General features: G+C 36.2%; 1 protein-coding gene across 12 annotated transcripts in view; it reads left to right on the top strand.

Moving 5' to 3' along the window:
* AKAP13 (A-kinase anchoring protein 13) overlaps window positions 1-20,750 on the top strand; it is a gene marked incomplete at its 5' end in the record, with an annotated part of 340,854 nt that overhangs the window by 148,482 nt on the left and 171,622 nt on the right. For 11 of the 12 annotated variants that reach the window (XM_079127358.1, XM_079127357.1, XM_079127350.1 and 8 more), the window contains 2 exons: window positions 831-1,127; window positions 9,526-9,709. In XM_079127358.1, the coding sequence (XP_078983484.1) occupies window positions 831-1,127; window positions 9,526-9,709 (481 nt within the window). Of the gene's footprint in view, window positions 1-830; window positions 1,128-9,525; window positions 9,710-9,770; window positions 9,897-20,750 lie in introns of those variants that run through there. The other variant, XM_079127355.1, reaches the window with a different exon arrangement.

Below are 20,750 nucleotides of genomic sequence, written 5' to 3' on the forward strand. Positions count from 1 at the left end.
TGTACTTTTTAGGCCTTGGTTTGATAATAATACTAAAGTAAATTCAAGTAGGTTTGCACTTTTCAAAGTGCTTCATTGTTTATCACATTGCAGTCATAGTGAAACAAATGCTGGGGAATCTGTAAAATTTCTTTCATACTTCTGTGAATGACAGTCTTTCAGATTGTGTTTTCAAATCTAAATTCATCTTAGTAGGTATTTAACTTTCTTCCATTGTGTGCTAGACCTTACAGGTTCCTCAAGCTTTCATTCTTAAAATTTATTAAAATTGAACAACAGTAGTTGATATTCAGCAGCCTGCTTTATGCCTAATACTATGTTGTAGTCATGGTGGAAACTGGGATACAATTGTTTGCTGCTAGGGGAACTCATTCATGTTTTCAAGTAACAATTTAAAAAGAACAAAATGTAGTTCATTTTTTCTTTTTCTTATGGTTGTATGAAATAGTGGAGTTCATTTTGACAGTCATAAATGCATATAACATAGTTTTTCCCATTTCAGTCCTCATCACTTCCTCTTTCCTTCCTTTTCTCCCTTCCCATCCCCCTTCTCTGCTTCTTCTTCTGCTCTTTTTTTTTTTTTTTAATGGTGCTGAGAATGAATGGAGGGAATCTGGCATACTAGGCAAGTGCTCTACCATTATCTACACCCTTAGCTCTGAAAACAGTTTTGAGAAATTTGAAAAATTACTGTTAGAGCTCAGAGGAAAGAGGGATTTCTTTTAGAAGAGAAAAATTTGTGTTATTAAAAAAAGAACTAGGACAACTCACTGTGTCCTTTTATCAGAGGAGTCTAATACTGTTTTTTTGGTCACTTGTGCTTTCTTTAGGTCATGACTGCTGTGAGACAGTGAAGGTGCTGCTCTGTGCTTCCAAAGAGGGCCTTCCTGTGTTCGTGGTGGCTGAAGAAGACTTCCATTTTGTCCAGGATGAGGCATATGATGCAGCTCAATTTCTGGCAACCAGTGCTGGAAATCAGCAAGCTCTGAACTTCACTCGTTTTCTTGACCGGTCAGGACCTCCATCTGGGGATGTGAATTCCCTTGATGAGAAGGTTGCACTGGCATTCAGACACCTGAAGCTGCCAGCAGAGTGGAATGTTTTGGGGACAGATCAGACTTTGCATGGTGAGAATTACATGATCCGCAAACAAACTTTGAGTTCAGAACATTTCTGTTTTTATATGGAACTGCTTTTGTGTGGTTGTTATATTAAAATACTTCCACCTTAAATTACTGTAGCAAAGTAATCTTGAAGGCATCTTTTCAAGGTTCTTTGAGCTGTTACTCTTGTTCTCCCAGTGAAATGACCCAAGAGAAAGCACCCACATGAAAAGTGGTCCAGTACTTTCCTGTGTCTGGATTTCAGACTTGGTCTTTCAAGCAAAGACAGAAATTTGTCCTTCATGAGGACAGTAGCACAGTAACCTTTTGGTGATTCATGATCCGTGACCAGGTTTATTGTGTTCTGAAGTTCTCCAAACTGTATAAAATTGGAGGAAAGGAAGACTCAGGAGTATGCCATGGGAACATGAGAATGGAATACATTTTGAGAAACCCCACACTTTCTTAACTAGGGTAGTTTCACTTTTACTGATTTTGTTTACTGGGCTTCCATATAAAAATTCTTTAAGTGAAGGCCTTCACTTTTTAGAAACACTAATATAATAAGTATATACTTAGGTCCTTTTAATCACACAGGGGGTTTCCCACATAATTAGTCTTATAGCAGATGACATCTACTAGATGTTACAATTACACAATTTTTTTTTCAATGAAATATAATATATACCTGGGATTCCTAAATAACAACCTCTTTCCTTGCTGAGTGTAAATTCAGTGAAAAATTTAGGAGTCTCATAGAGGCAGATCAAAATGTTTGCTTTGATAGACATAAAACTAGATTGGAAGACTGACCCCAGAGCTCATGCCAGAAGGCATTGCCAGAGGCTTTCTGTCATTTCTAGAAGAATGGACAGTCAAAAATTGCCCTCAGAGTCTGCCTGTCTTTGAGTATAGTGCTATGTAGGGTGAACAGACCAGAAGTTCCCCTTTCTACATATGAGCAGTTCTTGAGAAGAATTGCCTAGATAAGGCTGAATAGGGGCATGCCCAGTTCCTGCTCTCTCAGACTTGTCAGGTAAGTTGATTCATCCTTCCAAGAAAGAATGGTGAAGAAGTATTTGCTAGCACCAAGTCTCTTAAATGCTTGGAATTTAATAGTCAAGCCTGTGATCAGCCAGTGGAATTGTGTCAGGGCCTACTGTCAGATATTACCAAGTCGGGCTTCTCCAGGTAAAATATGAAGGAAAAGTCTGGATTACAAAAATTAAGAAGAAACCCTCCCCCCTTTAAAATTAATATACTATCCAAGAAACTTCTGCTTTACTAAGCAGAATTTCTTGAGATCTGAGTACTGCTTATTTAGAAACCTAATGATGGGCCCTAATACATGGCTTCTGCCATTTCTACATTAATGTGGAAATGACCATCTGGTTGCCTTTTACAAATCAGTTATCAAGTTAGATAGCTCCAGCATTAGTAATTTGTGGAGCTAACGGCACTTTTACGGTTTTGTTTTCTCTTTTTAAAAATAGGATCAGGAGTTAGTTTGTTCATGTTACAACGATTAAAAGAACTGTTGGAAAAAGCAAAGTTCTTAAACTTTGACTATATTACTTTTCCTCTCTGGACCTTAGCTTCCTTATCTTTAATAGGAAGAAACAGGCCAGTTTTAATTTTTTGTGTAGTTTCCACATACTTTTAAAGTTTTATGTTGTATAAAATTGCTTAAGCAGTGGCAGCAAAGAATAAAAAAAATTTGAACATTTGCAGGATTTACATATTAAAACCACAATACAGTGCCATACACACTTATTAGAATGGTTAAGATTAAAAATGCCAAGTGCTGTCTAGGATATAGTACATCTCAAACTGCTGGTGGGAATGCACAGTGGAAGAGCTACTCTGGAAAAGTTTGGCTTCTGTTTTTGTTTTGTTTTGTTTTGGTGGTGCTATGGATTGACCCCAGGGCCTTATGCACACAAGGCAAGCACTCTACCAACTAAGCTATATCCACAACCCTACCATATTTTTTTTTTTTTAGATAAAGTTAAATGTATGTTTACTTAATGGCAGCATTCCCACTTTTGGGCATTTTATCCTAGAGAAATGAAAACTTATATTTATTAAAAAGTCTGTGTACAAGTGTGCCTTCAGCAGCTTTAATCATAATCACTAAAAGGAGCAATAACCCAGGTACCCCTCTCTGAATGAATATGTGAACAAACTGTAATATGTCCATACAACAGAATACTACTCAACAATAAAAAAAAAGAACAAACTTGATAATGTGCAGTAACTTGGATGCATTTTAAATGCATTGTGCTAACTAAAAGTCACTTTCCAAAGGTTATGTACTTTATGGTTCTGTTTATGTGACATGCTGGAAAAAGCACCATTACAGTGACCAAGAAGAGGTCAGTAGTTGCCAGAGTTGAGACTAGGGTAAAGTCTGACTGCCGAGTACCATGAGGGAATTGTCTAGGAGCATTGGAGTTGTTTTGTATCTTGTTAGTGGTGGTGATATAAGAATGTATGTGTTATATGAATACACCACAGTGAATCTCATCATCATGTACATCCTCAGGAATTTAATTAAAAATTTAATAATAACTTTGGGAAATGGCAGAGAGATCAATAGAAGGAAGGGAGTGAGGGTGGGGAAAGGGAAGGAGAAGGAAGGTACTGGGGTCTGAATTAGAATAGAATATATTCCATGCTTATATAATTATGTTAAAATGGTTTCTACTGTTATGTATAACTAAAAAGAACCAATTTAAAAAAGTGCTAAAACTCAGAATTTTACATCTCTCAAAAGTTTATTTTACATACATTTAAAATAATTCAATAACAAAAGTAATTAAACAAGTTAGGTTGTATACTTTGCAAGGTAAAATGTACACAAAGAACTTGAAAGAACTGTTAGTCCAGCTGTGATCAGGAGTCAGATTTCAAGGGCTCCATGTACCTCACAGTTTAGATTGTTCTCTTAGTTGTGAATGGGAATCTAGGAACACTGCACTGGTGCAGGGCTGAGTACACCATTTAAAGAGTTAATCATACTTGCTCTTGAGGGACAAATATAATGGAATAATCTGTTCACAACCATCAGTCACTTGCACATCGGTTATTTTTAAAAAAGTATCTAAAAGAAAAAGGTATAAAATAAGCTTGGTGCCTGGAAGAATACAGGTAAATAGGGCACCTCATTACATAAGAGGACTATTTGCTGTTGAAGGCTGGGATGTTTACAGGTGTCCCAACCTAATATGCAGACAAAGGAAATCATGTAAGATTTATGGCTAATCCTCTTTAACTGTTGAGATGCAGTGCTTTTCTAGCTTTTTTTTTTCCAGGTCAGTGACTCCTTTGAAAATAGCTCAGATTTCTCTTCAGAAAATATATACATAGGTGTCTTCCTGCAAGCACTGACATGTAGTAAATTTCACAGTCTCCCCAAACTTTAGTTGTGAACATGAAGTTAAGGAGTCTTGGTTTACATGTGATATTTTAAAATGGAAAGAACATGGAGAATTGAAGTCAGACTGTTTATATCCTGGCTTCATTGTCATAATTTGTGGAAAATACTGTATCACTGTTAGTCAGTTTCCTTACCTATAAAATGGAAGAAAATGTAGATTGATAGTGTGTGCTGCTTTCCAGACTAGTCATTTCAAACACACTATGACCAATATCCAGTAACCTTTTAGAGACACAAAATATTGATAAGCTGTGACAATGGATGGTCATATGTCCTTTGAAAGGATGAAACAGGACAACCCTAAAAGGAAAACTTTTCAAAGCAGTATGAAACTGTTTTGCTGGACTCATTTCTCAAGTTAATCCTCACTTTCAACTAGAGGAAGAGTGAGTGTATCCATTTTAGTTCTTCCGGGTGCTCCCCACTCCCTAGTTATATAAAGAAGCCTCTGTGCTGTACTTTTGGCCACAGATCTACTTTAAATGCAGATAATAAGGATTCTTCTTCGTAGTGAGGGGGTGATTTGGGGGACAAGGGTGTTCTCATTTTCTGTTTTCCAAGTCTCATTTAGTTGTCTAAATGGCTTGGTGGTTATGAGAGTGGTTTCTTACTGGAAGACCTCTGTGTAGTAGCGATCAGCTTGACTCTCAGGTAGCTTAGAGTGGGTTTCTTGAAGACTCCATCTAGAGGAAGCAAGGAGAAAAACTCCGGGGAAAGTCTCCCTTCTTATTTAGTCATGTTAACTAAAGTGAAAAAAAGATGTAGTCATCTTTGGGGGTGGAAATCTTCCCCACAAAGAGAGAGTTGGGTGGCAGAAAAAAGACAGGTTTAAGAAATACTGCACTGAGAACAGCTTGTGCATTCCCACTTTTGTATATCTGATTTTGTTTAGTAGATCCTCAATGTTAATCTTTTGGCGTTTTAGTTCCAACAGTCTTTTCAGAGTGTTTGATAGCTTTTCATGGAAAGTTTTCCTTAGCTGCACTAGTAGTACTTGTCAATTTTTTTTTTTTTTTTTAGCTGTTATCACTGCTAAAGAAGAAAACAATAAAATATAAAAAGACTGGTAATGGATTTTTTTAGTTCTTGGCAAAGAATTAGTAACTATTGACTCCAAGACAAGCAGTGCCTGCTAGCAACTAGGGGTAAGCTCTAAAAGGTTTTTGTTGCATCTCACACCTTGGTGTTGTCTCAGTGTTGTAAGTCTTATTTTTCTAAAAAGTCTTTTTGTCACACTATTGAATTAAAAGAATGTTTTGCTTTCTCATTCAGTGTGAGAATTCCTGCGTCATATGAGACTTCAGGTTTATTTATGAGGCAGTCCAGAATAGTAAGAAAGAATGATGATTTGGAATCCCATTCTGTGCAGAAAAGCTAGGCCTTCATCGAGGCCTTTGCAACTAAGTATGCTTAAATAGGATAACCAGTCAACATGGGTCCAATGAAATACCATTACAGGATAAAGAAAAAAGTATCATGAGTATTCAGATGGAATTTCATGAAGATGGTTTTCTTTAAACCAAAGCAAAATGTAGAAGACACTGTACATTTGTCTTTAAAGATGAAAGAAGTCAGATCTATCGTACAATTAAGATAAGGAAACAAGAAAGTGTAGGTTTTAAGAGTCAGGGTTCAACTACAGAAGAACTGTAGGGGAAATGGAGATCTAAGGATTCACGAACAGCTGGGGAGTCAGGCTAAATAAGTCCATAATTTGTAGGGCAGGAAGGGAAGATGTTGGACAAGGTCAGATAATTCACCAACATGGGCCAAACCTGTCTTCCTCAGGTGGTCAGGAAGGAGAGATCCTGAGCAGAGTAGAATTCCATAGGCACAGGCATAGGCTGAAGGTATCCTCCACAGACAAGGTCCTTGCTCCAGTGTAAAACTAAGCTCTGCTTTCATTTTATTCTTTTTTTTTGTTTGTTTGTTTTAAGCTCTGGTTTTAAAGTCTTCCAGCTGATTCAATCAGGCCTTAACCTCATGTTAACCAGGATAAATCTCCCATATGAAATCAGTTGATAAAATAGCTTTAATTAATTATATCTGCAAAAGAAGCTATCAGAAGGGCAGAGATGCAAAGGAAGGTGGTAGAAATGCTGCAAGGACATATAGAATCCCAGGGCATAATTAAATTCACATTGGACTGAAGAACTCAATTGACCTTGTAGGAAATTCAATTAATGATCAGAAAACAAAATTGAGTAACTCTCAGAATACAGGGGGAATAGATCACAGATCATGAAAGTGAAAATACAGAAACTGAGAATAGAGAATGGAGATTTATCATGAGTTATTGGTGCTCTGCAGTTTAAACAGAGACAAAAGGAACAAAAACAGTTGGAGATAGTAATTTGGGTAAAAGCTTCTCTGCTTTATTTTTTAAATCAGAGCTTTATAGTGTACATAATAGTTGGGTTCATCCCAACAAATTCATATATGCATGGAAATCAATTTCAGATCATGATTCCCCTCTTTCCGGCACGTCCCCTTTCCTGTTTTCCTTTCTCTACTTGACTTTTTGCTCATCTGTTGATTTATATTTGATCAGTTTTTAATAATATCCTATCTTCCCCCAACCATTTCCTTTATTTTACCTAGCTTCCGTGTGTGAGAGAAAACATTCGACCTTTGAGTTTCTCAGTTTGGCTTATTTCATTTAACTTGATATTCTCCATCTCCATTCATTTATCAGCAAATGACATAATTTCATTCTTTTTTATGGCTGAATAGAGCTCCATTTGTGTGTGTGTGTGTGTGTGTGTGTGTGTGTGTGTGTGTGTGTACCCCACAATTTCTTAATCATTTCATTTGACAGGCAACTGGATTGATTCCATAATTTAGTTATTGTGAATTGTGCTGCTATAAACGTGGAGTGACTGTGTTGTGTAGTCTGTGGAGTTTAGATCTTTTGGGAAAATACCAAGGCATGGGACTTTTATACTCTTAAAACAACACAGACTAGAAGAAACTCCATTTATATGTTCTTTTGTTTATTCCTGTGTGCCTTGGCCACCTCTTCTATAAACCTAATTCACATGACTTATGTGAAGATAAACTGTTGTGTGGAAAATGAAGAAGAAAATATTTAAACAAGCTGACATATATAAATGCAAGAGAGAATTTTCAAATCCTGATTTGTAGGCAAGTTATTAATTCTGTGATCTTGTGTTCATTTGCAAAATGAAGATAGTGAGACCTCATGGGGTTATTGTGAGAATAGAAGGGAAAAGGTTGCTATAAACTACTTATCTTACTAAATGGAACGTAGCAGTTCCTCACTGCATGTTACTTTTGTTTTCAATCTTTGTTTGCAGAATGAGGCTACCTAAAAGATGTGACACCTACTGCAGAAAACTTCAGAATGAGACTAGGGGAGGCTGTAGTGTAGTGTGCCAGCTTCTGAGCAGGTGTGTGGCCTTATTGTTGAAACATGACTCGAAGTCTAAGCTGACTCAGTGTAGATAAGGGACCAAAAATGGTGGGGGTAGGGAGAGGAGAAAGCTACTTTATGGAGGTGTCAGTCACCCATTAAGGCTAGAATTAACTAGCTCTGAAAACAATCATTTCCTGGTCAGTCAGTGCCTTTATTACTTCCTTAATTTTTGATAGGAATGTCAGAATGCTTGTGAGCAATTGTAAAGCACAAGTCAGATCCTGAAGTTTGATTTTTTGTGAGAGTTCTTTCTGACCTTGCCACCTCCTCAGAGGTATTGATTTTTATAATTTCTATATGTACATGTAATAGGACGTCAACTTTTTTCCCCCTGTGCTTGAGATTGAACACAGGGCTCAGTGAAGAAGTTGAGGCCTAAAGGAGGCCATGAGAATGAGATGTGAAAGCTAAGACAGGAGGGAGAAGGCGGGCACAACCCTGGAGTTGAGTAATGCACAGCCTCGTGGGGTGACATACAGCAGCCCTGTAGTGGCCTTATGTCCTGTCATTACAGGTTGGGCACAAGAGCATGACTGAGGAAGAGTGTGTTGCTAGTGAACCCAGAAAGTGACTTGAAGTCTAGGAGCAGGGAAAAGGAGAACTGACACTTACTGAGTACACGCAGTAGCCAGTCATTAGACTGACATTTCACTTGCCTCCTCTGATTTGTAACATTTCTCAGTGAGGCAATGGTCTGTCACTCTGAGAATGAAGAAAGTGAAGCTCACAGAGGCAAATGAATCATGCCTAGTTGCAGAAATGGTAACTGCCAGGTTTGAACCCAGAATTGTCTGACACCAAAGCCCTTGCTTATTCCACCATTTTCATAGTGACTCATACCAAGAAGGAACCTTCATTTCCAATGAAATAAGCCCAAGCACATGTTTTTCTTTCTGAAGTCATTAGTGTATTGTCTTTCTTATTATGCCTGCAGATGCATTTATTTATCATATTAAACATGCAAACAAACAAAAAGCTGGCAGTGCCAGCAGTTTCATGTACCCTTAATGTGAGGGACTAAAATGACCTGTGTGTACTTAACAAGTAGAACCTGTTTTTAGTGTTTAACTAGCCAACTCTTGTCTGGGTGTTCTTTTCAAAAGTAATTATAGCCTTTATGATACATCCATCTAAGTCCTAACAGCTATTCCACTTGTGTCCCATCTTGTATGGTTGCCTTTACTTCTATTATTTATTTACATTTTTAAGGAAAAGAACATGCATAGTCATCTTTGTAAACCTCCCTGTGAAACTGGTTGAAGAAATGTTAAAATACAGAAAGAGCTTGATTCTTTTTGTGGGAGCATCTTCTATTAAAGTTTTTGCACCCTGTACTTTCTTCTGGCTTTCTTTTGTCTTTGCTTGGGGTCGATCCTACCTGGCCTCAATAAAGTTGTTCATACTATATGCTGTAGCTTACCTTCAGAATTTTAGGCACTTGAAGATAGTGGTGTTTACTTTTGTTTGCTTGTTTGGCCTCCTTTCTTTTTTTTCCCCCCCCCCCCCTTCTAATATTCTTATTTATTTTCATGTTCTCCCCAATTTAGATGGTGGCCCCCGGGAGACATTGATGCATTTTGCTGTGCGACTGGGACTGCTGCGATTGACTTGGTTCCTGTTGCAGAAGCCGGGTGGCCGAGGAGCTCTCAGCATCCACAACCAGGAAGGAGCAACACCTGTGAGCTTGGCCTTGGAGCGAGGTTATCACCAGCTGCACCAGCTTCTAACTGAGTGAGTGCTCATTCTCTTTCCCTCCCCACATCCATCGCCAGCCCCACCTCCTGATTCATAATGGTACCGCCCACTTGGCATCTCCTTGTGAGCTTGCCACAGATTACAACCTCAGCCCTGTGTCTTGCCTTTGGGAGGTTTGTAAGCTTGCTCCTGCAGATTGCTTCATTGTCTGAGAGACACAAACGTAAGTCATATTGCCATTTTCTCCCCTGCCTCCCTGCTTTTTACCCCTTATACTTTACTGAAAACTCGAGTTACTCTTGTTTCTGGGGGTAACACAGCATTTCCAATGTATAGAATTCTTCTTGATTTTGTATAAGAGGAGTTTCCCTATGACATTTTTTTTTTTTCTGGTATGGCTTAAGACTTGAAAGATTAATCAAAAGTGTTACTTTCACTTTATATCTGCTTACAGAAAATGTGGTAAATAATTGAATTTTAGTTTGAATGTAATTTCTGTGAATAAAATTGAGAGCGATGGTCTCTTAATATGAATAGCAGTAAAAAGCTGGCTGAGTTGTTTAGGAATCATGCAGTAGGAAATCCTGTTTGTCTGTGGCTCCAATTGTTCTAGTTCTGACTCTTTAAAGAGGCCTTTGGAGGATGGTTGCTAGTCAAAACATTTGAAGAGTTCTTTTCTTTTTTTCCCCCTTGTATAAATAGGGAAATAAGCACATTGAAGAACCAACACTTTTCTTGGAATGTTTATAAAAGACATAAGTTTCAAGAATAAGTTCTATTATTTAATGTATTTTCTATTAGTTTTATGCTCACCATCAACTTTTCTACCACATTATCTGAACAAGAGTAAATCATCTTGGATCTATGTTCTTTAATGATTGAAGGACCCTTCTGTAATGAGGCAGTTTTCCCAAATTCTCAGATATTTTGCTCATACCAGATTTAATTTGGTTAAATTTTATATTTTATCATTTTTAGCAGTGTTTGAGCAAGGTAGTGTGGAAGGACTGTGAAGAGATCTCAGAATGTAATGCTATTGACAGTTACATAAACAGTGTTATCTTGTTTTATCTTCCAAATTTATAACTTTCTCAGTCAAACCAGATGGAAGCTGCTTTGCAGACAGCTTTCTGATGGGTGCTACAGATACAGTGGTGGTAGGAGGAACATTCTTCATCTCAAATGAACTTTGGATACCTGAGCTTTCCTATGACAGTATTCCAGAGAATGATATGTTCCACTCCTTCGTACTTCCCATCTGTCCAGAGATTGGATTCATTCTGTTGTTTGCCTCATAGTCTTAGGAAGGGAGGCCTTGTTCCAGAAGATGAAACAATTAACTCAGTATACTGTTGTGAAGTTGAAATGCACTTCCTCTAAATTTGGTTTTTGTAGCCCAGAATGCTTTCTGGGAAGCAGAGTTGGTTAAGGACTGCCATCCAAAAATGGGGAAACAGTGATTACAACAGCTTTGTTATAATGCTTAGAAGGGGTTGTCACAAGACTGTTATTGCAGCAGAACTTTAAGAAAACGAGAGTATGTTTATTCTTGGAGAATTTTTGCTTGCTTTCAAGTACTGTCTGTGTGGAAAAACCAGTTATTTTCTTTTGAAGGGAGAGAGGTATGGGAGAACCAACTTGAGAAATCTACAAGTAGAGGACTTTGATGGGAGAGTATGAGTATCTTGCTGCAAGTCTAGCTCTTAATTTGAATTCTTCTGAACTGATATTACTCTGAAACCTAGAAAAAGTGCTGAGTCACAGCTAGCAATTAAGAAATGGTAAGGAGGCAATTCTCGAATTCCCTCCACCTTACTGTGGAACTGACAGAATGCTAGAATTTCAACTAAATTTGGTCAAGCAAAAAATTTTTTTCTTGCCTACTCCCTATTTTTTTGTGTGTGTGTATTTATATGCCATAAAATTTACTCTCTTAACCATTTTTAGGTGTACAATTCACAGTGATGTTTAACCATAAACACTATCCATTTCCAGAAAATTTTCATAACCCCAGACAGAAACCCTGCACTCATAAAATACAAACTTCCCTTTTAGTGTCTTAACTCAGCCCCTAGTAAACTCTGTTCTACTTTCTACCTCTAAGAACTTGACAGTGCTAGTGAGAATCATTTGTCCTTCTCTGCCTGACTTTTTTCATCTAGCATAATATCCTCATGGGTTAGATAATAATGTACATTGCAAAATTGCCGAAAAAATAGATTTTAAATGTATGCATCACAAAAAAGTAGGTAAGGTGATGCCATGTTAAGTAGCTTGATTTTTTACTTTCTACAGTACATTTGTATACATATATCTAAACAGCATATCGTACCCCGTATATATGGGGTATATGGTAAGGAATCTCAAAGAGAAGCCAAATTTTCTAAGAGACTATCTAGAGCTCCTTCCATTCCTAGGATTCTTATCAGGGAGCCTAAGAACAGATTTCATGGGATCTGTAGCCTTTTAAATTATAGGCAAGACCTTGTGGACATTTGTTTTTGTGAGATTCACAAAAGGGTTTTTAAAAAGTTAAGAATGACACACTGTGTATAATGGTACCTTATTTCAACTGATAACCTCTCTACCATATTAATACATATTCATGGATATTCTGTGTCATTCTAATCTTGTACCAAAGACAGTTTGGTAATAAATGATTTTTAAGTAATATTGGCATAATTTTTTAAAAAGCTTTATATAGTGGTGACATCCCACTATTCAAAAAAAATTTTCATGAATCTGTATTTACTAAAACCTTCAGACATCTTACCTGTCACTCTGCTCTTTAAAAAAAAAAAAAAATATGGAGGGGGTATAGGCCTGCCTCTTTTATTACTGCTTTTCAATTACTATGAAATAGAGGTGTGGTTCTCTGTACATTTTACATTTACTAAGTAGCTGTTTACATTCTTCTCTTTACTGAACAACCAAGTTTATTTTATAGTATTCTCAGTACAGTTGTTTTAATTCCTTGCCGCTTTACCTGTTAATTAGTTAATTCACAACTTAATTGGGAGCATTGTACTGGTTAAAGCCCAAACTATTTTCATGTTTCATCATCAAGGTTTATTTCCATTGACAGTCCATTTTGATAAACTGTGTGACAATGATTTGTCATTCTTAGAAGAATTCTCTAAATAAGACTTGTGAATTTAGAGAACTCTTGAAATTGATATGAAATCTCATGAGATAGTAGGAACTCTTTAGGACATTTTTGGTGGTTTACTTTTTTGTAACTTGTGATTTTAGGTTTCACTTAGTACAGTGAAGGAATAGGAGATTTTATTGATTTATTGCTCCTTTAGTTTATATTTTCTTCATCTCCTCCTTTAGTTTATTGATTTTACATTATGAATATAGATACATTTATGATCAGAAAATTCACCTTAAAATGTTAACCAGAGTTTTGGGAAATCTTTTTGTTTGTTTGTTTTTTGTTTCTTGGGGTGCTGGGGATTGAACCCTGGGCCTTGTGCATGTGAGGCAAGCACTCTTCCAGCTCAGCTATATCCCCAGCCCAATTTTGAGAAATCTTAACCCCCAGAGGATTACACCTAGTGCTGTTCCTGCTTTAGGTAGACACACAGTCACCTGCCCAATTTGAAGACCCCACCCAAGACCACCAAGCTAGTTAGTGATGGATGAAGTAGGGACAGAATACTAGTCTTCAGGCTGTTGTAAAATGATTATGCTAGGAAGTGACTAGATGAATGTGGCATTGGTGTAATCTAATAAGAGAATATTAAAGCCAGATGTTATCATATATAGCTTAAAATTGCATGTCACAAAGAAGGAATTTTAGGACCTGGATCACTCATGTGGGGAAGGGCCAAGCTGAGGATAAGATACAACTCTAGGTAGTTGCTAAATTTGCAGGCTTGGAAGTCAAATCTAAGTTTGCATTTTGGCTCTGCTGTTTTTAGCTGTATAATAATAGAGCTATAAAAATATCAGATGTATATTAAGAAACTCTTGATCCCTTGATTTCTTCATTGGATAAATAAGAGATGATAATAGCTACCTCTCAGAATGATAGCCAGATGTTTGGTAAAAAATTGGGGCTTTTCTTACAGATTTTGTGGAGCCATAAGTGTTTCAGGTTTGAAGAGAGAAAGGATAGTATGAACTGTTTATAGAGTTGGAGAGTTTAATTAAAATCTAAGCTTTCTCTCACTTAGTATCTTATGTGACTTGGGAAAAATCACCTATCCACTCTGAGCTTCATGTTTCTTATTGCTTACTGAGAATACTTTTCTGACTATATTTCAAGGTTGTTGGAGCCAAATGAGATTTGTGAAAACACTTTGTTGAACTCTAAGGTGATCTGTTTGAAAGTTTCTTATAATTCCATGGCAATGATATCAGTAAAATTAAATTGACTAATTAATGAAACTCAATTTCCAGTTGATTGGAACATTTATTGTAGTTTTCTGTGAATTAAAATTAGTAGAGAAGTTTGGAGAATTGTTTTTAGAGTAGATATTTTTGAATTCAGACTCTGTCTCCATGAAGCTGTATCACTTTGTATGATTCACTTAACCTCTCCAAACTTCAGTGCCTTGTTTGTAACACAGGAAGAATAAGATAGATATCTTCAGTGAATTTCTTTGAGAAATAAATGAAATGATTTATGCAAAAGGCATAACTTAGTGACTAACAAGTGTTGTCTATTAATTTTCTGTGCTGGTATCAACATTTCAAATATTAGTGAAAATTTGTAAAGATCTTGAAATATTTTTAGGCAACATTTGGATGTCCGTACTTGATAGGGGTTTGAGATTATATCCTGGTATGCTAGGTTTCACTTTAAATAAAATTAGTTCAGCTTTCTGATAAAAGCCTTGAGGTGGTGGAACAAGGAGTTCTGGATTTATAGGCAATCATTTACAGTGCTGCCACCCTTCGAAGAAGAGAATTTCTTTTAAGAATTTCAGCTCCTGATTGTTAACGTAGAAGTGCTACAATATTTTATTTGCCCTGAGAGCCAGTTTAAAAATATTTGTTCTCATAAACTTTATCTCATTTTTTAGTATCAGTTCAACAAATCTTTATTTATTGAGTGCCTACACTGCACTAGAATCCATAGTTGGTTTATTACAGATATAATTTTATTTCAGCCTTATGACCACTGTCCTAAAGTTAATTTGTTTTTGGATGGAATATGGAAGCTTGGAGACATAAGTGACCCCCTAAGCCTGTACAGAAAGTATTAGAGTTACTCTTGCACAGACATCTGTGGAATTCCAAGGCCCATATTCTTCCCTCTACAGAAATGTGAGGGGAAAGAAGAGACTCAGAAAGAAGCTACAGGGATACTGGATGAAATAGTAATTAATTTTGAAAGGGCTATATGGTTTGCATTTAACGGTTGACCTCTATTTTTACTGAAGAAAACATGCTCCTCACTATAATAATTTTTACATTTATATTACCGATCATATGAGTTTTAAAGGATGGTTGGTTACACTCAAGCTTTTATTTTATGTTTTGATTCTCAATATAGCCAGAATGGGTAGAGTAAGTGTTATTGTCTAGGTGAGAGAAGTGAAGTGTCTTGCTCTGCTCAAGGTCTCAGGATCATAAAGTATCAGAAACGAGGCTTAGATCCAAAGTCCACTAATCTGTCCAGTTTGAGAAGACACTTGAGAAGGTACAAAACACAGACCCAGCCTGGCTAGCAGTAGGTGCTCTGTCATGGCCCATTGTAGTAGGCAGTGCCAACCCCTCTGAGAGGGTTTGTGCCTGTAAGTTCTCAAGTTCTTTCTTTTGAGATGCTTACATGTGAAACCATGGTTTCAGGGTCAGAAGGTAGAAAAATTACTCAAGTATATGTATTTCATAGTAGAGCCAAGTACTGTTACATAAGATGTTTGGTCAGGATAGTGATTTTAGGGTCCTCTTCAAGTACTTGACAGTGGGTCCTTAGTGGCTTATCTGCTGCAGAACAAGATTGGAGCCTTTGCTTTTGCTTAAGGGGAAAAGGATGAAGGAACGAAAAAGGGGGTACAAACTTGCCTTCAGAATCATGACCAGAGAGCAGGATTTGGAATGACTCAATGTTTTTCTGGCCCAAGTCCTATTTCTTTATCTCTCTGTGCATCCATCTGACTACCTTTGTCACTGTATGATCTGGGTCGTTGTGTTTTTGGTAAAAATGAAGTGGTGAAAGTGGGTGGAAACTAGAGATAGGGGAAGGGCACTAACATTTATTAAATACAAATATCTGCTTTATATTATTCATGATGCTGCTTTGGTGCTGTGTTATGTGTTCCCATTTAAAACCTCTCCACAAACCTTTAAGGAATAGTTGGTACAGTTAGTATTCTTCTACACATGAGAAAGTAGACCCAGAGAATCTGATTATGATAATTCATAGATATGATTTTTGGTGTCTTCTGTTCTCTTTTTGTAAATTTTCAAATGAATGACTAAAATTTTGTAATTCATGTTTTTTAAACCATTTAATGAATAATCTCAGGATTGCTGTTTCAGGCAATATACTGTAAAATTACAAAATATATTTTCTGAAGACAATATTGTATTGATTAAACAGTAACTTTAGTTACCATTTATTGTATTTGTGCTAGCCATCTTGCATAAATTCTCATATTTATCTTCTCCCTGACTCTTTGGGGATGAGGACATTATCCCCATTTCACAAGAAAATTGCCACAGCTGGTAAGTGATGAAACTGAAATTTGAACATCTCCAAAGTCCATCAACTTTTACACTGCCTTGAACTTCTAAGAGAAAAGGTGGGTATTGAAAGTTAGTTGAACCCACAAAACCTTTCCAGGCATCTTGTGTATTTTCCCATACATTGCCTTTCTCTTTCTACTCTATGAATGCAAATGGTCTGAGCATTTGTTCATTCTCTGTGGCCATGTAACATTTAGGCCTCAGAGTTTTCAAATTCTACTTGGCATCAGCATGTGATTTTGAAAACACTTCTCACTTTACTGTAGGCTTAATAGGTGGATATGAGAAAATGAAGGATCAGTTGGTACCTTCTACCCTCTAAACAAATCTCAAACCTTTAGTAATGACTAACATTATTTTTATTTGGTCAGTTTTGAAGTTTCCAAAAAGGCATCCCATTGAAAGAATAACTTCAAAATTTTACTTGCATTTATTATTAGCAGAAGTACAAGTGATCCTTAAATAGGTGTGTTGAATAAACATTTTAGCTAAAATTATTATTTGGCCAAAGTTGAATATCACCAGAATTGAATGCAGTTGTGTGATAGACCACTAAGTGACATAATTTTAACCCTATTCACTTATTAAAATTTACCAATTCTGTTTTAAAATGTTTGATCTTATAGGATAAGGACTGTAATTTTTCAGTGTTACTGACTTAGATTGTTCTTCAGTCATTAATCTGCACGCGCTATTTCTCCTGTCACATCAGTAATCTCTCAAGATTGTAGACTTTTAATTCTGGAAGTGTTTTAATAACATGATTTCTATAAGTAATTTTATATTAGGATTCTTCATTCAGCAAATCATGAAAATCCTTTGGCAGCTGAGATCGGTTAGTATTGTGTAACAGTCATTTTGACAAGGTTTTGTTTGTATCTTTACCCTCCATAGACATGTACGGATTTGTGTTCTTATGCATGTCTTTTTTCTTGACATCAATTTACAGAAACAAAATGTATTTGGGCACCTAATTATTTTTCATGCTTTTATGTGTCAATTTAGAATGATTTCTGCAATTGCTATACATGATTTTGGCCATTTTTCCTTCTTACAAAATTGGGAAGTGACAGCATTGACATTCTACTTTTAATTTTTTTGTATTAGATGTGAATAATTTACAAATATGACTTCCCCCCTCAAGACTCATGTCATACATAGAATGTAATATGTACAATTTTTAGAAATCATTTTACTCAATGCTTTTTAAATGTATGAATGCTAGTTAACAAAATATTTATAAAAACTAAAGTTTTAATTTATTATTATTATTATTATTATTATTATTATTATTATTATTATTATTTGTAATACTGGGTTCAGAACTCAGGGCTGCATTACCCCTGCACTACAGCTTCCACCCTTTTTTTTAATTTAAAAACATTTAAAAAAATTTTTAGTTTTACAGACTTCATTTTGATTCATTGTACACAAATGTGGTACATCTTTTCATTTCTATGGTTGTACACAATGTAGATTCACACCAGTCATGTAATCATAGATATACATAGGGTAATACTGTCTGTCTCAATCTACTATCTTTCCTTCTCCCCCCTGCTCCTGCCCCATTTTCCTCTACACCATCCAAAGGTCCTCCATTCTTCTCTTGCCCTCCCTCTGCCAACCCCCCCTCCCTGCCCATTATGTATCATCATCTACTTATCAGAGAAAATAGTCAGCCTTTGGTTTTGGGGGCTTGACTTACTTTACTTAGCATGATATTCTCCAACTCCATCCATTTACCACCAAATGCCATAAATTTTTCTTCTTTATGGGTGAGTAATAGTCCATTGTGTATAAATACCACAGTTTCTTTATCCATTCATCATTGAAGGGCATCTAGATTAGTTCCACAAGCTATTGTGAATTGAGCTGCTATGAATATTTATGTGGCTCCATCACTGTAGTATGCTGAGGAGTGGGATAGCTGGGTCACATGGTGGGTCCATTCCAAGTTTTTGAGGAATCTTCATTCTGCTTTCCAGAGTGGCTGCACCAATTTGCAACTCCACCAGCAATGTATGAGTGTGCTTTTTCCCCCAAATCCATGACAACACTTATCATTGCTTGTGTTCTTGATAGTAGCCAATCTAATTGGAGTTAGATGAAATCTTAGAGTTGCTTTAATTTCCTTTTCTCCAATTACTAGAAATGATGAGCACTTTTTCATATATTTGTTGATCACCTGTATATCTTCTTCTGTGAAGTGTCTGCCCATTTTCTTAGCCCTTTTATTGATTGGGTTCTTTGTGTTTTTAGTGTAAAGGTTTTTGAGTTCTTTATGAATTTTGGAGATCAGTTCTTTTTTTGAAGTGTGTGTGGAAAAGATTTTCTCCCACTCTGTGGGCTCTCTTTTCACATTATTGATTGTATCCTTTACTGAGAAAAAGCTTTTTAGTTTGAATCCATCCCATTTATTGATTCTTGGTTTTATTTCTTGCACTATGGGGGTCTTGTTAAAGAAGTCTGGTCCTAAGCCAATGTGATGAAGATTTGGGCCTATTTTTTCTTCTATTTGATGAAGGGTCTCAGGTCTAATTCCTAGATTCTTGATCCATTTTGAGTTGAGTTTTATACAGGGTGAGAGATAGGAGTTTAATTTCATTTTACTGCATGTGGATTTCCAGTTTTGTCAGCACTATTTGTTAAAGAGGCTATCTTTTCTCCATTTTATGTTTTTAGCACCTTTTTCTTGTATGAGATAACTGTACCTATGTGGGTTTGTCTCTGTGTCTTCTATTCTGTACCTTTGAACTACTTGTCTACTTTGGTGCCAATATCATGCTGTTTTTGTTACTATTGCTCTGTAGTATAGTTTAAGGTCTGGTATTGTGATACCTCCTGCATCACTCTTCCTGCCCAGGATCGCTTTGACTATTCTGGGTCTTTTGTTCTTCCAGATGAATTTCATGATTGCTTTCTCTATTTCTATGAGAATGTCATTGAGATTTTAATTGGAATTGTGTTAAATCGGTATAGAGCCTTTGGAAGTATGGCCATTTTGATAATATAATTCTGCCTATCCAAGAGCATGGGAGATCTTTTCATCTTCTAAGGTCTTTAATTTCTTTCTTTAATGTCTGTAGTTTTCATTGTAGAGGTCTTTTACCTCTTTTGTTAGATTGATTCCCAAGTAATTTATTTTCTTTTGAGGCTATTTTGAACGGAGTTGTTTTTCTCATTTCTCTCTCAGATGATTCATTGCTCATTAATAAAAGTGCATTTGATTTATGTGTGTTGATTATTTTGCTGAATTCATTTATTAGCTCTAGATGTTTTCTGGTGGAGTTTTTTAGATCCTCTAATTATAGAATCATGTCATTGGCAAATAGTGACAGTGTGAGTTCTTTTCCTATTCATATCCCTTTAATTTCTTTGGTCTGTGAAAGAGGGCATCCCTGTCTTGTTCCAGTTTTTAAAGGCAATGGCTTTCCTTTTTTTTTTTTTTTTTTTTTTAACATTAAGAATGATGTTGGCCTTGGGCTTAGTATAAGTAGCCTTTACAATGTTGAGTTATGTTCCTACTATTCCTATTTTTTCCTGTATTTTGAGCATAAAGGGGTGTTGTATTTTGTCAAATGATTTCTCTGCATCTATTGAAATAAACATGAGTCCTAACCTTAAGTTTACTGATGTGATGAATTGCATTTATTGATTTCGGATTGTTGAACCAACCTTGCATTGCCAGGATTAACCCCACTTGATCGTGGTACACTATCTTCTTAATATGTTTTTGGATGTGGTTTGCCTGGATTTTGTTAAGAATTTTTGTGTCTATATTCATCAGAGATGTTGGTCTAAAATTTTCTTTCCTTGATGTGTCTTTGTCTGGTTTGGCTATGAGGGTGTTATTAGCTTCATAGAATGAGTTTGGTAGAGTTCCCTCCTTTTCTACTTCCTGGAATATTTTGAGAAGTATTGGAATGAGTTCTTTGAAGGTCTTGTAGAACTCGGCTGAGAATCCGTCTGGTCCTGGGCTTTTCTTGGTTGGTAGGCTTTTGATGGCTTCTTCTATTTCTTGCTTGAAATTGATCTGTTTAAATTGTGTATGTTCTCCTGGTTCAGTTAGAGGGGATCATATGTCTCTTGAAATTTGTCAATGTCTTCTAGATTTTCTGTTTTTTTGGAGTATAGATTTTCAAAGTAACTTCTCATTATGTTATGTATTTCAGTGGTGTCTGTCGTAATATTTCCTTTTTCATCACGAATTTTAGTAATTTGAGTTTTCTCTCTCCTCTTAGTGTGGCTAAGGGCTTATCAATTTTCTTTACTTCTTCAAAGAACCAACTTTCAGTTTTCTCAATTTTTTGAATTGTTTCAATTTTACTGGTTTCAGCTGTGATTTTAAATATTTCCCTCTTCTACTTTTGATGTT

This window comes from Sciurus vulgaris (genome assembly GCF_902686455.1).
Source record: "Sciurus vulgaris genome assembly, chromosome: 2".
Classification (NCBI taxonomy): Eukaryota; Metazoa; Chordata; class Mammalia; order Rodentia; family Sciuridae; genus Sciurus; species Sciurus vulgaris.